General features: G+C 44.5%; 1 protein-coding gene across 1 annotated transcript in view; it reads right to left on the bottom strand.

The window, feature by feature from the left end:
• Window positions 1-10,958: 10,958 nt before the first annotated feature.
• LOC126101315 (Krueppel-like factor 8) overlaps window positions 10,959-22,804 on the bottom strand; it is a 35,431-nt gene continuing 23,585 nt past the window's right edge. Inside the window, exon 3 of the mRNA XM_049911990.1 lies at window positions 10,959-14,686. Coding sequence (XP_049767947.1) covers window positions 14,514-14,686 — 173 coding nt within the window. The 3' untranslated portion in view covers window positions 10,959-14,513. The remainder of the gene's footprint in view (window positions 14,687-22,804) is intronic.

Here is a 22,804-nt window from a genome sequence, read left to right on the forward strand (position 1 = left end):
TGCACTTCTTATCGCTATAAACACGCCTCCCTCTTCACTGTCCAGCCTGTCTCTGCGGTATACATTCCAATCTGAGTTTAGGATTTCATTACTGTTTACGTCTGGTTTCAGCCAACTTTCTGTCCCTAGTACTATATGGGCGTTGTGACCGTTTAATAATGAGAGCAGTTCTGGGACCTTTCTGTAGACGCTCCTGCAGTTTATTATTAGCACATTAATATTTCACTAAGTGTCGGAGAAGGATATTAAGAGGATAAATATAAACGTGTACGAAAAGGAGTAGACCACACTGGAATGACTGTCGAGTCTTAAAATGGGTGCCATGACGTAAACGTCTGGTTTTGTAAGTAAATGTGGTGATTTTGTGCTACTGGAGGTTTAGACCATCTAACAACCATCTTCTTGTTCGATATACACACACCAAAAAAAGTTTTGCATCACCCCAGTTCTCAGAACTCCTGCAGATAGACGTTGACTGTGGATATTGTATCACAGACACAGCCGTGCACGGCTCGTGTTCATGCCATTTATTGTTTGTGATCTTCTATTACAGTACTGCCACCTCGTTTTCTTATTCCATTTACTGGCATCACTAACTTCCTGCCTTACTTCCCCGTGAGTGGCAGAAGCAGCGCGTATCGATAGTGCACTTTTGTACCATCTCTGGAGCGACTGATAGTCTTCGCGGCATGTCGTGTGTCTGGAGTTTATTTGGGAGTTTATTATGGAACAGGAGGGCGGTCCTCAGTGAGGTTCACACAGCCAGTACCAGCGGCGACGACCGTTGGTTGGTCGTTCGGTAGGTCGTCTCATCGATGAAGTGTATTTGGGTAGGTTCCTTCCAGTGCAGAGATGTGGGTTGTGTTCCCTCTGCATGGCTGAGTCAGAGCCAGTGTCTACGAGGAGTGCAGTCGGGCATGGAGCAGTGAGTCAGCAGAGTTAGTTGGAAGGCAGACAGTGCGAGTACGCCCTGGGACCGTGGTCGACGCAGACAAAAGGCTGTTGGCCAGTTGGTCGGCTGGTCGATGCATGATGAGGTGTGGTCTGCTGAGTACTGACACCAGTATCAGTCGGGGAAGAGTTGGCAGCCAGCAGCAATCAGGACCATATGGTGTTAGTATTCACCAGGACCGCAGTCAGCGAAGGTGGGCTGCCGTTGGTAGTTTCCTCGGCCGGTCGTCTCAGTTGACGATGTCTTCGATACTCGGGACGAACACTCGTTTCCGAGTTGGGATGTGGTTGGACCTTGTTGGTTCATTGGAACTGAGCAGTGACGCAGTCTCCACAGCGTGAAGCCGGGGGCTTTTGGCAGAGGGTACACGCCGTTCCATTTGGAGGCGCTAGCTGTGCGAGCGACTTTTCGCTTTCTTCCAAAGCACGCTCCTCAAGATGAGCAATTAGTTACCTGTTGATAAATCTCGACTGTTACGATTTGTTCATTATTTGTGGATTGTTGTTTTCTCAGACCATGACGGGTGGGATATCAATTCGTGTGTTTTCTTGCCTAGAATCTGCAGCCTCCGCTAGTGCCTTGACAGTTATGACTTGCGTTTTCACATTCTTTTAAACTCGTCTTGAGTGATGTTTGATGCCTTGATCTTGGTGAGGCCCAGTTTGAAGTTATTGGTATCTCGATTTACTCTTCATCAACCGATATTTTCTATTATCTGTGCAGTTGGATCTGATAGTTAGAAATCGGTCAGATTATCGGTCGGTCGTGAACCGTCCCTTGGTTGTGCTGCCTTCCAATTAAGAGCTTGTCGGTCGGGCTGCCTGTCTCACCTAAGCGTGTGTTAGTGTTACTTCCCAGGGCGACCCTTGGGACCCTCTGACCGCAGCTCCTTCTGTTTTACATAGTGATTTTTTAAATACTGAGTTTTAGCGTATTTAAATTTCAAGGCTGTTCTTTTAGGACTTAAGCCATAAAATTATTTTCTGCATGGTGTGTGTGGCCTTCAGCCGAGTTTTAATCTTTCTTAACATTGTTATTCTTTAGTATGAGGCTTTCAGCCAAGTTTGCATGAAATGTTTAAGCTAAGGCCCTCAGCCTGTTAAATTGAAAGCTCTTCTTCCTAGGATTTAAGCCGTTAAATTGTTTGGTTGATATGCGTGCGGCCTTCAGCCGAGCTTTAGCCTATTTAGAATTAACACTGAAAATCTTTGTTTTGGCCTTAAGCCGTAACAATTGTTCTTGCTTAATGTGTGGCCTTTGGTCTATTTTAATTGAAGTAAAAATCAAATCAAAGGAGCGCTTTCGTTAAAACCTTGAGAGTTTTTAATTCTTGCTTATGTTATTGTGTGTTTTAACAATAAAGTTTATATGTTGAGTGCAACAGACAGCAACTTATTTTGGCCGCTTTCCACAAATATAACCTCATCCGCTCTGTCCCGATAGTCCAGGGATTTCAGTGTGGTTTTCATGAGCAATAAAAAGGACGGAAATGATGTTTATGTTGATCTCTACTCCAATTTTCTGTACAGGTTCCGGAGCTCTCGGAACCGAGGTGATGCAAAACTTTTTTTGATGTGTATATATACTGCCAGCAGGGAGGTATTCTTTACTCTGCTAGAGTCAGCAGTTCTGGTTCTTCCGATAATTTGTCAATGTACCCATAACAGCTACTTCTTTTGTTAAATGTTCTTCAACATTATGAACACTTCAGTTATCAGTGAAGTAAAATGGGATCACATAAAAATGTTTAGTCTGCTAAGGAGTGCTTAAACTGACATCATACAGTTTATTTTTCTGAGGATGTGATGTTATATATGATTATTAATTCATTTTTGTAAAAGTGAAATGATACTGCATATGTTTTGCGCAGTCAGTCAGCAAAGGGGAGCAATGTATGGTTTCAATCTACTTTCTTGGTATTGCACCCATCATTTCACCTTAGCTGCATGTCTTGGTGTTCAATAGGGTCTAACTGATCTTTCATGTGTTTCATTTGAATGTCAAAGACACATACATAACAGATTTATTATTAGAGGTAGGATTCACTGTTGTGATGAAAGCCTGGTGTACTGGAGTTTTGTATTAATCTCCTGTTTTGTTTATGGTCAATGATTAAGTTGTGTGCACTAATAGTCACCATTAGCGTTTTTTTTGCTATAACTTACCGGTCAGGGTGCAAGAAGTGGGGCATAATTTTTTAAGTCCATGCATCGACAGAATCAGATCAGAAGTTAAATCTCTTTCCTTCTGAAGCATAATATGACAGACTCATTGCCGAGTACATACTTCCCATACCAAAGACATATCAGCCAGTTATTTATGTACTGTCTGCAAGCTGCAGGTATACATTTATGCATTACTCTCAGTATCGATACAATGAGTCCTTCACTGCATTTTACTGTTTTATCAAACGAAAATTATTAGGATTAAAGACAATTGTTATTCATTGCAACCATAAACTTCAAACATTATACACTTATTTTCTTTCAATCGCTGTTTATTCCAAACTGACCAGTTGCGGCAGTTTTCCCTATCTTCAGATCATACACTCCTGGAAATAGAAATAAGAACACCGTGAATTCATTGTCCCAGGAAGGGGAAACTTTATTGACACATTCCTGGGGTCAGATACATCACATGATCACACTGACAGAACCACAGGCACATAGACACAGGCAACAGAGCATGCACAATGTCGGCACTAGTACAGTGTATATCCACCTTTCGCAGCAATGCAGGCTGCTATTCTCCCATGGAGACGATCGTAGAGATGCTGGATGTAGTCCTGTGGAACGGCTTGCCATGCCATTTCCACCTGGCGCCTCAGCTGGACCAGCTTTCGTGCTGGACGTGCAGACCGCGTGAGACGACGCTTCATCCAGTCCCAAACATGCTCAATGGGGGACAGATCCGGAGATCTTGCTGGCCAGGGTAGTTGACGTACACCTTCTAGAGCACGTTGGGTGGCACGGGATACATGCGGACGTGCATTGTCCTGTTGGAACAGCAAGTTCCCTTGCCGGTCTAGGAATGGTAGAACGATGGGTTCGATGACGGTTTGGATGTACCGTGCACTATTCAGTGTCCCCTCGACGATCACCAGTGGTGTACGGCCAGTGTAGGAGATCGCTCCCCACACCATGAGGCCGGGTGTTGGCCCTGTGTGCCTCGGTCGTATGCAGTCCTGATTGTGGCGCTCACCTGCACGGCGCCAAACACGCATACGACCATCATTGGCACCAAGGCAGAAGCGACTCTCATCGCTGAAGACGACACGTCTCCATTCGTCCCTCCATTCACGCCTGTCGCGACACCACTGGAGGCGGGCTGCACGATGTTGGGGCGTGAGCGGAAGACGGCCTAACGGTGTGCGGGACCGTAGCCCAGCTTCATGGAGACGGTTGCGAACGGTCCTCGCCGATACCCCAGGAGCAACAGTGTCCCTAATTTGCTGGGAAGTGGCGGTGCGGTCCCCTACGGCACTGCGTAGGATCCTAAGGTCTTGGCGTGCATCCGTGCGTCGCTGCGGTCCGGTCCCAGGTCGACGGGCACGTACACCTTCCGCCAACCACTGGCGACAACATCGATGTACTGTGGAGACCTCACGCCCCACGTGTTGAGCAATTCGGCGGTACGTCCACCCGGCCTCCCGCATGCCCACTATACGCCCTCGCTCAAAGTCCGTCAACTGCACATACGGTTCACGTCCACGCTGTCGCGGCGTGCTACCAGTGTTAAAGACTGCGATGGAGCTCCGTATGCCACGGCAAACTGGCTGACACTGACGGCGGCGGTGCACAAATGCTGCGCAGCTAGCGCCATTCGACGGCCAACACCGCGGTTCCTGGTGTGTCCGCTGTGCCGTGCGTGTGATCATTGCTTGTACAGCCCTCTCGCAGTGTCCGGAGCAAGTATGGTGGGTCTGACACACCGGTGTCAATGTGTTCTTTTTCCATTTCCAGGAGTGTATGTCGTATTACACAGTAACTTATCCTTATGGACTTGTCAGTTGACAGTAAGTATATGACAGTGAAGCAGTTCCTTAGGTCCGTTATTCCACAGCCACGACATTTGATCTGAAGATGGGCAACATTGTGTAAGTAGGCTGTCTAGGTTTTTATGTTGATAACGTCCCGTAGCGCTCTGTATGAAAATCACTGACTGTGCTGTGTGCAGTCTGTGGCTGGTTTGCATTGTTGGAATTTGCTATTGTAGTGTTGGGCAGTTGGATGTGAACAGCGTGTAGCGTTGCTCAGTTGGAGGTGAGCCGCCAGCAGTGGTGGATGTGGGGAGAGAGATGGCGGAGTTTTGAGAGCGGCTGACCTGGACGTGTGTCCATCAGAGACAGTAAATTTGTAAGTCTGGATGTCATGAACTGATATACATATTACGACTTTTTGACACTGTTAAGGTAAATACATTGTTTGTTCTCTATCAAAACCCTTCATTTGCCAACTATGCCTATCAGTAGTTAGTGCCTTCAGTAGTTAGAATCTTTTATTTAGCTGGCAGTATTGGCGCTCGCTGTATTGCAGTAGTTCGAGTAACGAAGAGTTTTGTGAGGTAAGTGATTCATGAAAGGTATAGGTTTTTGTTAGTCAGGGCCATTATTTTGTAGGGATTATTGAGAGTCAGATTGCGTTGGGCTAAAAATATTGTGTGTCAGTTTATTGATGATCTGAATAAGTAAAGAGAGAAATGTCTGTGCACGTTCAGTTTTGCTCAGCTGTTTGAAAATCAAATAACGTAAGGGGTTTATCACCACAATAATTCATTAATTTTTCTAAGGGCATGTTTCAATTGTATAAAACTGGTAATTTTTATACAAGCAGCGTCTGTCAATCAAAAAATAAGTGTATTTTGTACAAATAACGATTATGTGTCAAAATATTTCCAGATTTAACTTTAAATATTGTTGCTACATTAGTCCACAGTGTGGCATATAACTACTTGTGTAAACTGACAACTCTGAGTGCGTTGCTTGCTGTTTAATCTGTTTAAATAATTACGTTCAATAACATGTTGACATATTTAAAATTTATTGGTTTCTTTGAAGAACTTAGATAATGCAAGTTGTCAAGTAAAGCGAACAGTAGTGAAGTTTAATGCATTGTTTATGGGAAATACGATTGCCTTTTTTGAGTGGGAAACTACTTGAGCACTCAGTTTCTTTGTTTTCTCTAGTGTCAGTTGTAAAAGAAATGTTACATAGTACATCCTTTATTTCACATTAAACTCTGCAACCCTTAAGTCATTGTCTTTGCAATAGGTAACACACATCAACACACATACTCTGCTATTTCAGAACCACACGACGTTTCTGTATTTATTAAAGTGTACATGTGACAGAATGTATCCTTCACACAAAAAATGGTCTGTTTTAAAATGACTGTGCTCTTATTGTGTACTTTATAGTGAGGGTTTGTTAAGCATGCTGTGTGTTAATAATGTTAACACACACAGATCAAGTCATGTTAGTTGATGTTATATTTGTTAAGGCAACTGACATTGACTGTTTCCAATAATGCAATTCAAGTAGGTTTCGAACAGAGGTGCTGTGAAAAAGACTAAGTTAATATTTCATTTCCTCACCCAGACAAACAACGAAAAATTCTGTGTTCAAACAACTGAGATAGTTTTCTAATTGATACTACATCATAAACAGTTTTTTATCTTACCATTATCACAAACGACTATACACTGTGTGACAAAGACCTTCATGCCCTCGACTCATGTACCATATACCGAGGGAAAGAAGATTCATTGATGCTGACCAATTGAACGATTCTTAAAACAGAAATAAACGCTTATCACAAGAGATATATTTAGAGTTTTGAGAGCAATTTTTGTGTAATTTCATTTGTTAAGTCTCTTGGTGTTACGTGTGTCAGTTTATGTGTCACAGAACAAATGAGTGATATATCTTACTTTTTACTGCTGCATTTTCTAAAATTTTGTAAGCTTTTCATTTGCAGACTTCTGAAAAAGTCGCATCGTGGCTGTCATGATTACACACATTACATGTATTCATGTACCAGTGAAAACCGCCAGTCTATGAACGAATAATAAGATAAGCTAGCCAACATTCGAATGAAATAACACAATGCAGTAAGTAGACATAGACAGCCGCAGAACTGTTGATAACATCGTTGAAGTCATCGAGTGGTGAAGCAATCTCGAAGCAATCCCGAAGCAATCTCTCACAGCTACACAACGTTACAACAAAGCACACAAGCTATGACTGTGTCCCATGTAAGCCATTCCAAAGATACATCCATCCACTGTGATAGTGCAGCTGTATGAGTGTCTGCTAGCGTTCACTGCAACATATGTACTACGGCTGTCCACATGGGATACAACCACATGAACGCATTTCCGTAAGAGTACAATTTCAGGGGCTCCATGACTCTGAGGTAATGGAAGATGTGTAGAATACACCCATTTTGAAATGGCATCATGAATACCAAAAAGCGCAGTGCTTCAGAACATCTGGACAGGTTCTCACGCCGTATTAAAAAAGATAATGGACTCCGCAACATGACATATTTCAACATCTCATGTTCGTCCTGTGGTCACTGTGGTCAAACTGAAGGAAAACTCACCAGAAAAGACGAACTGTAGCCAGTCGTCACATTAGTCAATACTGACAAGCATTTGCAGATAAAGCATTTTATGCTTTGGCCACAGTGATAACGATTTCATATATTTTTCTCGACTAATCAAACACCAGGTTAAAACTCGTAAGAAATGGTTGCAGCATCAGGTGCCACGTGCACATAATAGTGCCAATGACGATAAAGCCATCTGTCGGAAACTTTAGTAACTTGCTGGAAACAATGAATAAAGGTACTTTCTTCAGTGTTTAAAGTGCTATTTATATTTAATACTGCACACTTTTTTATTTCTAATTATGCATCATTCAGAAAACATTACATACTACATATAAATTATATTTAAATACTGTCAGGGAGTAGCGAGTACTAGTTACTGTACGCAAGAGCCATTGCTAATGCAGGAGGCTCCTCAGCCACCACTGTGATGTTATCTGCACGCTGCCAACAGTTGCACTAACTGCGGAATATGAGGCCGTACACGTTTCCGTCAGAGCTGAGAGCCAACACTAGTTCAATACTGTCAGCTTGGAGTTGTGCTCAAGTACTGCGCACCATTTTCCGCAATCATTGTTCATTTTCTCAGTCGTTCTCCAGACATTTCTGTGATTGCAGTAACGAGTTTTTTTAACCATTCCAAATACCAGAAGCAGCGTTCAGCCGCATGCAGTGTTAAATATGTTCGAAATTTTCACAGACCTTCAACTAGTATCTTTTGTCACCAATCGCACTTCACCTTGGCGTCGAGTTCAATTTTAGGGTAGCAATTGCTTTTATTAATTGTTGTTACACAGCTCTGACTATCCATGCTAGATAGCGATGAACAAGTGTGCTAATACGAAACAGTGTGTCTGTGAAAATTTTTCCCACAGTCTTCTCTACGCTTAGATGAGTTGCTAAACTCTGCACTGCAGAAATGCATACCGGGATTATTCATACAATACTACATATGGGATTTCACTGTCTCCATTAAACCGCGGGGCACGATCTGAATCACGGCGATCGACTGTTACACAACTTCATTACGTGCCTAGATGATGACAGCAAAATAAGCGTTAACTACAGATACATTTATTTCTGGGTGTTTATTGAAGTATTTCCAGTGTGACCATGACAAGAACGGTGGCTAGGAGTGCCTTCATTAGACAGCCAGTTTGTTCGCCAGCAAGGCTGTAAAATTTTCTGGATTAAATGACATTTAGCGTGAACCAGGTCGTTCAGTGTACGTGGCAAAAAGACTGCTTCAACAGACCTATTCTACGGTACAGGATGAGATAACACTTGCAAAAGTACACTCCTGGAAATGGAAAAAAGAACACATTGACACCGGTGTGTCAGACCCACCATACTTGCTCCGGACACTGCGAGAGGGCTGTACAAGCAATGATCACACGCACGGCACAGCGGACACACCAGGAACCGCGGTGTTGGCCGTCGAATGGCGCTAGCTGCGCAGCATTTGTGCACCGCCGCCGTCAGTGTCAGCCAGTTTGCCGTGGCATACGGAGCTCCATCGCAGTCTTTAACACTGGTAGCATGCCGCGACAGCGTGGACGTGAACCGTATGTGCAGTTGACGGACTTTGAGCGAGGGCGTATAGTGGGCATGCGGGAGGCCGGGTGGACGTACCGCCGAATTGCTCAACACGTGGGGCGTGAGGTCTCCACAGTACATCGATGTTGTCGCCAGTGGTCGGCGGAAGGTGCACGTGCCCATCGACCTGGGACCGGACCGCAGCGACGCACGGATGCACGCCAAGACCGTAGGATCCTACGCAGTGCCGTAGGGGACCGCACCGCCACTTCCCAGCAAATTAGGGACACTGTTGCTCCGGGGGTATCGGCGAGGACCATTCGCAACCGTCTCCATGAAGCTGGGCTACGGTCCCGCACACCGTTAGGCCGTCTTACGCTCACGCCCCAACATCGTGCAGCCCGCCTCCAGTGGTGTCGCGACAGGCGTGAATGGAGGGACGAATGGAGACGTGTCGTCTTCAGCGATGAGAGTCACTTCTGCCTTGGTGCCAATGATGGTCGTATGCGTGTTTGGCGCCGTGCAGGTGAGCGCCACAATCAGGACTGCATACGACCGAGGCACACAGGGCCAACACCCGGCCTCATGGTGTGGGGAGCGATCTCCTACACTGGCCGTACACCACTGGTGATCGTCGAGGGGACACTGAATAGTGCACGGTACATCCAAACCGTCATCGAACCCATCGTTCTACCATTCCTAGACCGGCAAGGGAACTTGCTGTTCCAACAGGACAATGCACGTCCGCATGTACCCCGTGCCACCCAACGTGCTCTAGAAGGTGTAAGTCAACTACCCTGGCCAGCAAGATCTCCGGATCTGTCCCCCATTGAGCATGTTTGGGACTGGATGAAGCGTCATCTCACGCGGTCTGCACGTCCAGCACGAACGCTGGTCCAACTGAGGCGCCAGGTGGAAATGGCATGGCAAGCCGTTCCACATGACTACATCCAGCATCTCTACGATCGTCTCCATGGGAGAATAGCAGCCTGCATTGCTGCGAAAGGTGGATATACACTGTACTAGTGCCGACATTGTGCATGCTCTGTTGCCTGTGTCTATGTGCCTGTGGTTCTGTCAGTGTTATCATGTGATGTATCTGACCCCAGGAATGTGTCAATAAAGTTTCCCCTTCCTGGGACAAGGAATTCACGGTGTTCTTATTTCAATTTCCAGGAGTGTATAATAGCAGACACCACCAAATTTGAAAATGAGAAATTGATATACGCACAGCAATTTACCAGCATTGTGCCAACATTTAAGATGAATCGACACGCTGCAACTCTGTCCTAATTGATGTGGCTTTTTATCCTGGAGATACATTTTGTACTGATATGCTGGCTTTAACCATATATACATGCTTAGCATGTGAAAGCTAGGCTCAAACAAGGCTCTCGACATTGTTCTGTAGTTCAACTACTTACGTTCTATAATAAGCTTTGAATGTTATTAAAGTTTCATATCAGTTGCATGCTTGCTTGTAGTTTCTGAAACTGTCACTAGGAGCAACGTAAATGTGTACCATAGCTTGAGTGTGGATAGCATTGATTGTCCATAATGGTATAGTTTTCAGTAGATCACAAAACGTTTTCCGCTGGTAGTATGAATTGCTTTCTAGGGTATGCTTGTAATTCTTGTTAAAGTGAGTTTGTGATTCACATGCGTTCTTTCCTGGATGTTGAGCTAAACAGTAAGCATGTCACAGAAACTATGAAATTCAAGACACTTACTTGATTGTCTCTGATGATACTTACCATTAGGCGAGACAAATACAAAGGACACTCCTGTAATTATAATGTAGTGGATTCAGTGAAAGGAATAAAGGAGCAAAATGTACATATACTACACTGCATGCTACTTTTTATTTTTTTTATTTCGTTTTGCAAGTATACCTTTTCACATACACCACTTTTTATTGTAATCTGGAATGTTATTTTGCGTAACAAGCAACCAAGCCTTCTTCTGATGGCTTAGCATAAAACCAGAACAATCATACATTTATTCCACAAACTTTCACGTACACTTTTACCAGCTTAAAAAGAACTACGAAAATTCTAGCATAATGCCTCACTTAAAGTAACTATACATAAAACGTATGCAGCATATTTACAAGAATAAAGACAATACTACATAGCATAAATAAATTATAAAGATAACCAACGTAGCAAACACGATGGGAAAAAGAAATGTGCGCTCATACTGACCATTATATTACAGAGATTATTTCGAAGAAGTAGACACTGACCTGTGGTATGCATAGCTTTTTCTTCTTGGCGATATAATCATAAAATTAATGAACGACAAAAACAAAAACAAAAAATGTGAAATATATTAAAATAAAAAAAAAAAACACTGTAGTCGGAACACGGACCACCAACCTCTTTCACGCGAGAAATATGTGACAGAAGCGTCTCTTTGAGGCGCTGCGTTGGCAGCAACGCCCCACATCAGTGATGGGACCTTCTGGTAACTAAGTCGGCAGGCTCGCTAGCTCAGTTGGTGGTCCGCGCCCTCCACAGCTTCCCCTCAACTCTCACTGGCCTTTCCTCTTTATCACACACAAAAACTCACACAACCACTCGAATACAAACAGGCACTCACCCGCCCGCGTAAGCAGGCGTAGGACGGAAGTTAATAACTCGAATCGGGATGTGACCACAGAACACAGAGCCAGACATTTCTACGCGTGAGGCTAATTAAATCCTGGCGAGGCCAGTGTAGTGACTGCCCCACGACTGCGTGTGCCTTGAAAGCATGCTAAGGCAGCTGTATGGAGTGACCGTCTGAGGTAGACTGGCTCAGTATTCTGTAGTCTCACTTCTGTTTTGTTCCCTCTTATTGCTTCAGCGTATATGATTCAGCCAACATCGAATAAATTACTATCAGTTTAAATTCAAATCCCAAAACACAGTTATCCACAGCCATATCAATTATAACCAACCCCAGTCGTTTCTATTAACAAGAATCAAAGAAAAATTATTAAGATCTCTCTCAGTTGATCGGCAAGAACGTTTAACAGATTCTCTTTTTTCGCAAGAAAGATAAAATTAAATAACAGTTTTGTACATTATCAAAACGTAATATATCTCCTAAAATATAGATTTATGTCTATATGTACAATACAGAAAACTCACATTCTCAATCGCTGTACAATTGTATTTACAAAGGGCTAAAACATTCAATAAATTAATTTCTTAAACTAATCACTTCATAGTAGCAGTCACTGAAAGTGAAGTACAAATGATGTTTTCTTTCCTCTTTGTGCCCAATTTCTCTGGGTGATGAACAAAGCATAGTGAAACCTTACCACTCACAGGTAAAAACGTCCAAATACATTCCAGTGTACCTCCTTTTTCAAGTACGATTCAAGCCATAAAATACTAAGTGAGATGATTAAGGAAAACTAGCAATAGACTCCTCATAGTCGTTCTCCAATAGTTGTATCACTGCATTCTTCTTCTACTGTGCCAAATAAACCCCACTCTCGAATAGTGCTAATTAGCAGATACACAGTTAAAGTGTGAAAACATCCTACGTAATTATTCAGCGACCACGAATGAAAGCTGATCTCCGCTATTTTTCCCTCCCCTTACAACTGTATCTGCACTCAGCATTATGTTGCAGTGAACGTATAGATTAGGCCTTTGATGCTTACAAATTGTTATATCACAGTAATGTTACGCAAAAATGTACTGATTGCTTACGTCTGGCAGTCTCCCCAGATAAGATCACAGTAATTTGTAGTTAAATACACTCCTCGAATATATTACATTTGCACTAATCATTAGCACAATTCTTTTTAAAGAAAAATGAAAACTTTAATCGTCAAATTTGTCCAAGCCACTACGTGCAAATACTTCAAGATTGCAGATTTCGTAACTGGAAGACTTTTGTAGTTGGCAGTTTCCTTAATGGAATGTGAAGCTCACGTATGAAGGCTATCTGAGGTTTTAGGAATCTAATTAAGGACAGAAACTAGTTGATCTTGTAAAGCTGTTGAAATTGATAGACGTTATGAATGAATTATTACTAGCTGCGTATAAAGGTATCTCTGTGTGTATAAAAATGGTACAACACTTCTGATAAATAAAATATTACCAAAGTATTACAAATTGACACTTTCAATGGACAAATTTGTGTTGTATTGCCGTTTATACAATATCTGTTTAGTGAATCGTGAAATGGTCTTGAGGAGACATTAAATCGAAGGATCAGCAGATTTTGTACTTTCTTCGATGCTCTCTATTCGTTTATCTCGCTCAAAAGTGACGTAGCTCTACGCAAACAGTTTTTATGCGTCTAACTGCTATCAACGTGGCCGAAAAATGAATTACCATCTTTCTCCACAGCGAAAACTGTTCTGTTCGAACGAAAATCGTGGGCACAAGGTGGACGCAAAAGGGGACAGCCGTTTTAATGACTGTCGTTGGACGGAAAGTACACATGCAGAGAGGTAAGTACCTGGAGTCGGCAGACAATTTGAGACGCGACGACGGGGCAGCGACGAATTCGCTTGGACGAGGGCGGAGGCGTGCCGGAACGCTGCCGACACCGCCGGCTGCGCGCTGAGTGTGGAGGAACTGGTTCCAGCGGAACCCTAACAGGTGGCAGACGGGCGGGCTGGCCACTGCGCCCCGTGCGGTCCGACATCTGCGTTCAGCGCCAGCTGCTGGGCTGCAAAGGCCGTACGTGCAAGCTCTCGCGTCATTTGTTCGCTCTATCCGACTCTCTAGCTATTTTGGAACGACATCTCCCAATCAGCGAAGTGCTCTGGCGGGAGACACGTGGATGTTAAACTTGCGAACTGACCGCGACTAGGACTGTTTTCTTCCAGCTGGCTGCTACACAATGAATTTACTGCTGGAAGCAATCTTGGGCACGCTCAGATGGGTATCCAACAGCTGGCCGTTTCATACTCAACTTTGGAGTCTAAGGGTGCGAGACTCGCTGGCGTCAAACTCCGGTCATCGTGCCAGGCACACCAAAAAATCTTTGGACTCTATATAGCTTTCTTGGCACCGGTATCGAGCTTGATATTGTCTGAATTCCGTAATTTGTTTTTAAACGAAGTTGCTTTTTCGCCATAGGTTGAGAAGGTGTAGGTAACCACTCCACAGACTGGCAAGGTGTTACACATATATCCAGTAAATCTAAAGAGAAAAGTAGTTCTCGGTGGGGGAAACGCTGACAGCAGACACGAGTTTTCTGATCTCTCGACACTGGCGGGCAGAAACGAGGAGGAAGGTCAATCGTGACGAAACAGTGAGACGACGCGGAGACATCGACCGGTAGCGTCCCCGTCTTTAGTGAAGATGCCATAGAACATTCACGTGTCTTCTTTAGTGCGGAAGGTGTCGGCAGCCACGACGGACGCAGGCACTGTCGCGGACTCGGCAGCGGTGCGGCGGCTCGTCTTCTCAGTGGCGCTTCATGTGCAGCGACAGGTGGTCGGAGCGCGAGAAGGAGCGCTGGCACAGGTGGCACTTGAACGGCTTCTGGCCCGTGTGCTTGCGGAAGTGGCGCGTCAGCTCGTCCGAGCGCGCGAACTTCCACGTGCACCCGTCCCACATGCACTGGTAGGGTTTCTCGCCTGAAACATAACGAAATGGAGACAATCAGCGCTACTGAGAATCTAGGTACGGCTATAATAATGCAGTGGGAGGACATGATGTTGTTATATGACGTTAATATACAGGGTGTAACGGGTATAAGTGCACATATTTTTAAATGTGGTACCTTAGCATGCATAAACACACTGAAGCGCCAAAGAAACTGGTATAGGCATGTGTACTAAAATACTGAGATATGTAAACAGGCGGAATACGATGTTGCGGTCGGCAACGCCTATGTAAGACAAGTGTCCGGCGTTAGATCAGTCACTGCTGCTGCAATGTCAGATTATCAAGATTTAAGTGAGTTTGAACATGGTGTTACAGTCGGCGCACGAGCGATGGGACACAGCATCTCCGACATAACGATTAAGTGGGGATTTTCCCGTACGACCATTTCACAAGTGTACTGTGAATATGAGGAATCTGGAAAAACGTCAGATCTCCGACATCGCTGCGGCCGGAAAAAGATCCTGCCAAGAACGGGACCAACGACGACTTAAGAGAATCGTTCAACGTGACAGTCGTTCAACGTGACTAAAGTGCAATCCTTCGGCATATTGCTGCAGATTTCAGTGCTGGGCCAACAACAAGCGTCAGCGTGCGAACCATTCAACGAAACATCATCGATATGGGCTCTCGCAGCCAAAGGCCCACTCATGTACCCCTGATGACTGCACGACACTAAGCTTTAGGCCTCGTGTGCGTGCGTCAACACCTACACTGACTGGACTATTGATGACTGGAAATACGTTGCCTGGTCGGACGAGTCTCGTTTCAAATTGTATCGAGCAGATGGACGTGTACGGGTAAGGAGACAACTTCATGAATCCATGGACTCTGCATGTCAGCAGGGGACTATTCAAAACAACAGATTAACAAGAACGTAAGCATCCTGTCTGATCACCTGCATCCATTCATGTCCACTGTGCATTCCGACAGATTTGGGCAATTCCAGCAGAATAATGCCACATGTCCAGAAATGCTATAGAGTGGCTCCAGGAAGACTCTTCCGAATTTAAACACTTCCGCTGGCCACCAAACTCCCCAGACATGAACGTTATTGAGCATATCTGCTGTTCAGAAGAGATCTCCACCCCACTCGTACTCTGACGGATTTATGGACAGCCCTGAACGATTCGCGGTGTCAATTCCCTCCAGCACCACTTTAGACATTAGTCGAGTCCATGCCACGTCGTGTTATAGCACGTCTGCGTGCTCGCGTGAGCCCTAACGATATTAGGTCCTTTGGCTCTTCAGTACATCAGTGTTTTGGTTTTTCGTCTTCTGTGTCGAACAGGCTTCCCACTAACACGTCACAAACTTTACGACCCAAAGTTTTCTGCATGGTGTAACTGTACCGCTAAGTGGACTACGCCAGTTAGTATAGACTCACCGTTTTGCGTCCGCGTGTTCACACTCACTTCAACGCCTGACCTGCTACCCACGGGAAGTCAAGCATTAATGACTTGTTACGTAAACTGAACATAAGGGGGAGGGGGTGAAAAAAAACATAGGGAAGGAAGTATTCATGCCAGCTCCATCGGGACCTTATGCGCAGTCACCGGCGACGAGTAAAAATTTGTGCCGAACCAGCATTCGAACCCGGGATCTCCCGCTTACTAGGCAGGTGAATTAAGCACTGCCCAATCCAGACACAGTGTTTATCGCAACTGCGCGGACTATTTCAGCATGCCTCACGGCCGACACACGTGTCTGCAGTCCCCGTCCATGTCCTCCATAATCGCTACTTTGAGATTCCCGCAGGAGGTCGAACGGAATTGTGCACCTGCACTGAAGGCGGTGGTTCATTGCCCAAAGAGGCGAATCAATTATATGAATGTGTGGTGTCTGTTCTTTTGAACATGTTAATGACTTGCTCTTGCGACATGTACTTGAAAGTACTAACCAACCCAAAAACATATGACTTGAAATAGCAACAATTTTCTGCAAATGACGTAAATACTGATGCAGTGTTATTTAGTACACCGTTCTGAGCCACCAATAGAAATATCTGCACTTATAAACGTTACACACTATGTGGTGTACGTTTTGACCGATCTGATATCGCTAAAATGAACACGAATATAGGACAAAATTGTGTGTGTAGACATCGTTCGCGTACTATGATCAGGATTTTCGTAGAGTCACACAAACATGCAAAGCTAATGGCAGAATGGTTCCAGCTGAGAGATGATGGGTCTTTCTTACCAATTACCAAACTCTGTTAAAATCAAATAAATTACTACGCTCTGTGTAATTATGGCCAATATTTAGTTGTTTTCACTTTGGGATTTTGTAGTTTAACATTTTATTATTCTATCCACGTCCTTAAAATAAGAAGATACGTTAACTGCCTCTTCCTAGGCAAAACATTGAGTGAAGTTTTAACTCCATCTGTAGGTACATATAATTACTACAAAACGAATATTTTCATAAGTTGACGTCCTTTAAAGTCGTCTAGTAAACAAAGTTACCCACGATGCGTGAACACAAGTATTTCATAAATCATTCGAGACATTATAAGGTTTCCGATAAGTAATATCTATCGACGCATCGGGTACGGTAATGCTATTTTTACTCTCTAATCTTGTTTCAGTTTCAGAGTCTGTTTTAAACGGTCTCGAGAGCTCTAGTAAAATAAGTGCAGCGATTTAATGGTCCTTATGCTGTTAGTGAGGCAAAAGAGAAATTGAGAGAAGCAAGACTGGTAGTTTAGTTCAGTTTCACCTCTACTGACACGTAAACAGCGCGTAACGGGGTGGAAGCCAACAACTTCCGCACAATATTTTACTATGAACATTAACAACTGTTATATCACAGTAACATTTGTTTCACGAGCTCTCCAACGTCGCAAAGGGAAGTATAGCGTCTCTTTTAAAGCATACACCTGCCTTGATGTGTACGTGCAAACAGTGACTACACAGAATAATTCTTGTCTGCTTTTTGCATCTTGTTAGAAACCTCGTGCCTAGACCTCATGTCGTTTATGGGTAGGTAGTCTCTACGTGAGATACCCAAAACACCTGTAGCGTCACTTCAGAAAGGGGGAAAAACTCCCTGTATGAGATACATAATACAATATGATCACTTTGTGCTGCATGTCTGAATTTCTTATTGCTCTATCTTCGTACACTGTAAGAGCTGTCATGTAACAGATTTTAAATTCACTTTGAGAAATTTTTGGGACTAACAGACTTACGGTCTAAATGACGTTCATGCAGCATGAAGCGAGAATAGTAACATGATTTCCGAAACCAGGGAGGATCAGTGTATATTATGTAATTAGTTATAATTATGTAATTAGTTACACAGTGTTGAAGTGTTTGTATTAACAAATATTATGACTTTCTGAACTCAGCCATCACTGAGGGAGCTGCTACAATAATTAAGACATCCAGATTTATATGTTGTATGGTATTACTATATCACTTAACGCCATGAATGATTTCCTCCCCATTCATGTCCAAATTTGAGCTTGTGTTCCGTCTTTAGATGTCGTCGTCGACGGGTAGTTGAATCCTAATTTTAAATTCTTTAATTTTTTTAAAACTAGATCAAGCCATTCTTCACGAGCTGTCATGTTTTACTATAAAACACAGGTATGTCAGTCCCTATATCCAATATTTTCAGAGACGTTAGTTGGAAAAATTAAGTTAGGCATAAAGAAGCTTCATCTGTTCTTGCTGCCTCAAATTTCACGCAATCTCCGTGCTTTCACAATTTTAGCCGTCTAATCCTAAGTTGACTATTGGACATAAAACGACAGAACTAAAATTTACAATTATCAGCTGCTTGGTCCTGGCGCAGTCAATGGGGAATATCTTCGGCAGATTGAATTTTTTAGCCGAACTGTACATGGCTGGAGAAACAAGAATGGTTTACCTCACGATGCTGTTCGGAAGGACCTGTCAGACCAGAAGGGTACAGAGATCGCCTTGAAGTTGTCAAGGATACTGTGTCACGAAAGAGAGGATTACCAGAGAACATCGAAAGAGTTTAAAGAAGGGCAGCTCGTTTTCAGCGAAACAGAAGCAAGAGTGTAATGGATATGATGCGTGAACCAGGATGGTAATTATTAAAACAAAGGCGTGTTTCTTTGCAGCGAGAACTTTTCACGCAATTTTATTCACCAACTTCCTCATCATAAAGTGAAAATATTTTGTTATTGCCCCCTATGTAGGGAAAAACGATCAGCGTAATAAAATAAGGGAAACCAGAGCTTGCGCGGAAATATTTAACTGTTCGTTTTCCTCGCAAACTGTTTGAGAGTAGAACGTCAGAGCTTGAAGGTGGTTTGATGAACCCTCTGCGAGGCATTCATATTTAGATTTTGTATGGTTTTCCTAAATCACATACGGGAAATGACATATTAGTGTTAGTTTCTCCCACGTTGTTCGAGAGTGGAAGCGCAGGGAAATGGCTTGAAGGTGGTACGATGAACCCTCTTCCAGGCACTTAATTGTGAACTGCTGAGTAGTCATGTAGATGCACATAATTAGCAGCAATTACTGGGTTAAAAAGATATGAATCGACGGTGGAAATGATTGTCTGCTTAAGCCCAGCAATTACAGCATAAGCAAAACTATGTGGGAACACAGTGCGGGGATACGTGACAAAGAACGTAGTATGTGATGCAGGACGTGCAAGTACCTGGTACCCTACTAACAGCAACGCGACAACTTCCTTGCAATTAATGATGCAGGTCCTTGCACTTTGTGTTCTCCCAATAATAACACCCTTGTTAATGAAAAGTACAGCAGGGAGCATGTTTCCTGCGAAGCGCGTGTCAAGTGCACAAAGCTGTATAGGAGGCTTTAAGACACATAGACAGTGCTGCGTATCGAGCACAGCAGAATGGTAAATGCCTACATCCTCCAGAGTAACAGCAGCTACAGCGACGAAGCGAGATTAATTGTCGGAAGAAAGACCGGCGTCGCTAACACGTTACATAGCGCCACATGTGGGATAGTTGGCTCGCAGCAGGTGACATGAATAATGCGTCGTTAGGTCAGACAATGGCGATTAGATGCGGGGCGCAAAGTAGCGCTGCGCCGTACACGAGTCTCCAGAGTGTCCGCGCCGCAGCTAACGACCAGTAAGTTACGTCGACAATTATTTTCCAGCCGTCGAAATTAGAAACACCTAGCACGCTTCGTCTCGCGGTTAATGGCGTCGTCCATTGAGGCGGCGTCGCCACGCAAATTAGTGACTGGGAAGAGCGCAGAAGAAAGGACGCGTATTTCACGGCGCGGCGCACGGGCTTGCTGCTCGCGGCCGGTAGAGCGGCTCCCGCCGGGAGAATCGATCCTAAATTAGCCATCGGCGATCTAGAGGCTGTCGCGGTCGCCGGAGTACCCGAGCAGCAGTCTTTGTACGACAGCGGCGCCCGCTGCGGGCGGACACGCGGTCCGCGTGACCAATAAAACACCGGTCCCTTCCCACCACGCTCCCTTCCCGCCGAGCCGCGCCTGCTCCCCACCCTACCCCCAGGCGTAAATGATACTGTCTGTTCCGATTGCGGTCGGAAATACAAAACCAATTAGGTCATATTCACCGCGCCCGCTAGCCGGTAATTCTCGGCCATTGTCGGCGGCGGCGCAGTGCACCGCGAGGCTCGTTTCCAGGCCCTGATTTACCGGTGTGCTTTGCCGGCGCCCACTTAGGGCACATAAGTCGTGCGCCGCTGCAGCGTCGCCACAAAGTAAATAAACAACCCTACTCTCCCACCCTCCCCCACCTGCGCTTCCACTGAGGTCCTCTCCTGGCTCGCGTAGCCACATTCCCGTTCCGTCCTTCGACATATATTTATTTGGGCTAAACCGCTGTGCTCAAATCTGACGCAATTTCTTTATTTATATGAGTCTGTCTCGCGGTCCGCCGCCCTCGGCCCCTCGTACGCCGCCCGCTTCCCACGCCTTTGGCTTTTATTCGTTTTTGGAGTGCGCCGGAGCTCGTGGCACGAGCAGATAGGCCACAGCGGTGTCGCGTGACGGAGTGCCGAAGCCGACCCATTGTTCTGCGCCCCGCCAGAGATGAACCCGGCCCGGGCGGCCCGCCGCGGTCCGCCTTGCATCATCGCCGCAGACGTTCGATTTGTGCCGAGATTAACATCCCAGTTGCAGCAACCTTCCCACGTCTCACGTACGAAACCCTGACGCCAATCAACATTTCACTCCTTTCGTACTGTGTTTGAACTTATCACAAAGAACATTAGCGTAAACCCCTTACGTTTTTACGATAACAATGGAGCATAAATTCCAACCAAGTCACACACAAAAAAGATATACATATAGAGGGTGATTCAGCAGCCCCCACCTATGGGTTTTACGCAACCCGTGACGCCTTCAAAAACCACAAGCGAGATTTTCATGGTCTCTCGCTCGCTAAGCGCAAATTATTTAGTCCTACAGAAATAAATGAACAGAACCTTTTTCTAGGAAATTTAATGTAGCTAAATTTTGTAGTGAGATACGTTTTCGCTGGAAGCCGCGGTTTTCGAGTTATTCAACAAAAGCGCGTCTGAAGGCCACTATCTGTACGTTTTTGTTGAATAATCCGAAAACTACGGCCTCCAGCGGAAACTTATCCCAGTACAAAATTCAGCTACGAGGGTTAGAACTTTAAATAGTGGCAACTATTTATTTACAGCTCGTACAAAATAGATACGTGTTTCAAAGTTTTACTGACCTTCAAAGTAGTCACCAGCATTGTGTATAACCCGTTGCCAGCGATATGGAAGTCGTAGGATACTCTTAACAGTGCCAGTTGGGTCGACAGTTCGAGCGGCGACGATTTTGTAGCAGTTCTGAAATCAGTAACGGCTTGCACTGTACGTGCTTGAGCATTGTCCTGCAAAAATGATGGTCAGGTCCTGCAGAAAGTGTTATCACTTCTTTCTCTAAGCTGGCGTAGGTTGTGTTCCACAAACGAACAGCATAGAGACAGAAGTGATGATACTTTCTGCAGGACCTGACCATCATTTTGCAGGACAATGCTCAAGCACGTACAGTGCAAGCTGTTACTGATTTGTTTGACTGATGGGCTGCTAAGTGCTATACCACCTGCTGCACTTCCCTGACTTAAGCCGTCGTAAGTTCAACTCGATTTCTAAACTGAAGGAAACATTTCACGACATTCGCTTCAGAACTGCTACAAATTCGTCGCCGCTCGAACTGTCAACCCAACTGGCACTGTTAAGAGTATCCTACGACTTCCACATCGCTGGTAATGGGGTATACACAATGATGGTAACTACTTTTCAAGGTCAGTAAAACTTTGAAACACGTTTCTATTTTGTACGAGATGTAAATAAATAGTTTCCACTATTAAAGTTCCAACCCTCGTATATTTTTTCCTACAAATAGGTCCTGATGATCCTGATGATTTTTTTCTGTAGGACTAACAATTTGCACACAGCGAGCGAGAGAATATGAAAATATTGCACGTGGTATTTGAAGGCGTTGAGAGTTGCGTAAAACCCGTTGCTAGGAGCAGCTAAAAAACTCTTACAAACACTAGACCCTAAACATGGTGACTCTGTGATGATGTTATAAAGCTTCAGGGACGACGGAAAAGAGTGAATAATTAATTCGAAGAAAGGGAACCTAGTCTGGAAAGGACAAGAGTACATGGACATAAGCGAATCTGTACTCGAGTTGTGCCTCACTCTCGCGCTGCATTCGAACTAAGGACTCCAACTTGCCCAACTCTCATCGTGACCTTCAGAATTACCGCTGTTGAAAATTGCGTCCATCAGAGTCAATGCAGGCATGGCATCGTCACGCGAAGTTCTTTCATACCCATTGTAATATCTCCCGTGTCCTCTGAATAGTGCCGCAGGCAGCGAGAACTATTGCTAGGAATATCCTCTTCAGTCTCGACAGGCGTCTCGTACACAAGACGTTTCACATGTCTCTCCACGAAGAAATAAAATGTAATAAGATCCCACGAAACAGGACCTTCTCTACCGATCCACTATTCAGGGAATATCTGACAGAAGTGTTCACGAACCATCAGTCTAAAGTGAGGTCGAGCTCTATGATGATGAAACCACATCCGTTGTCGAATAATAAGTGGGGTATGTTACAGAAACCTGG

The sequence above is a fragment of the Schistocerca cancellata genome, chromosome 9 (genome assembly GCF_023864275.1).
Source record: "Schistocerca cancellata isolate TAMUIC-IGC-003103 chromosome 9, iqSchCanc2.1, whole genome shotgun sequence".
NCBI classification, from domain to species: Eukaryota; Metazoa; Arthropoda; class Insecta; order Orthoptera; family Acrididae; genus Schistocerca; species Schistocerca cancellata.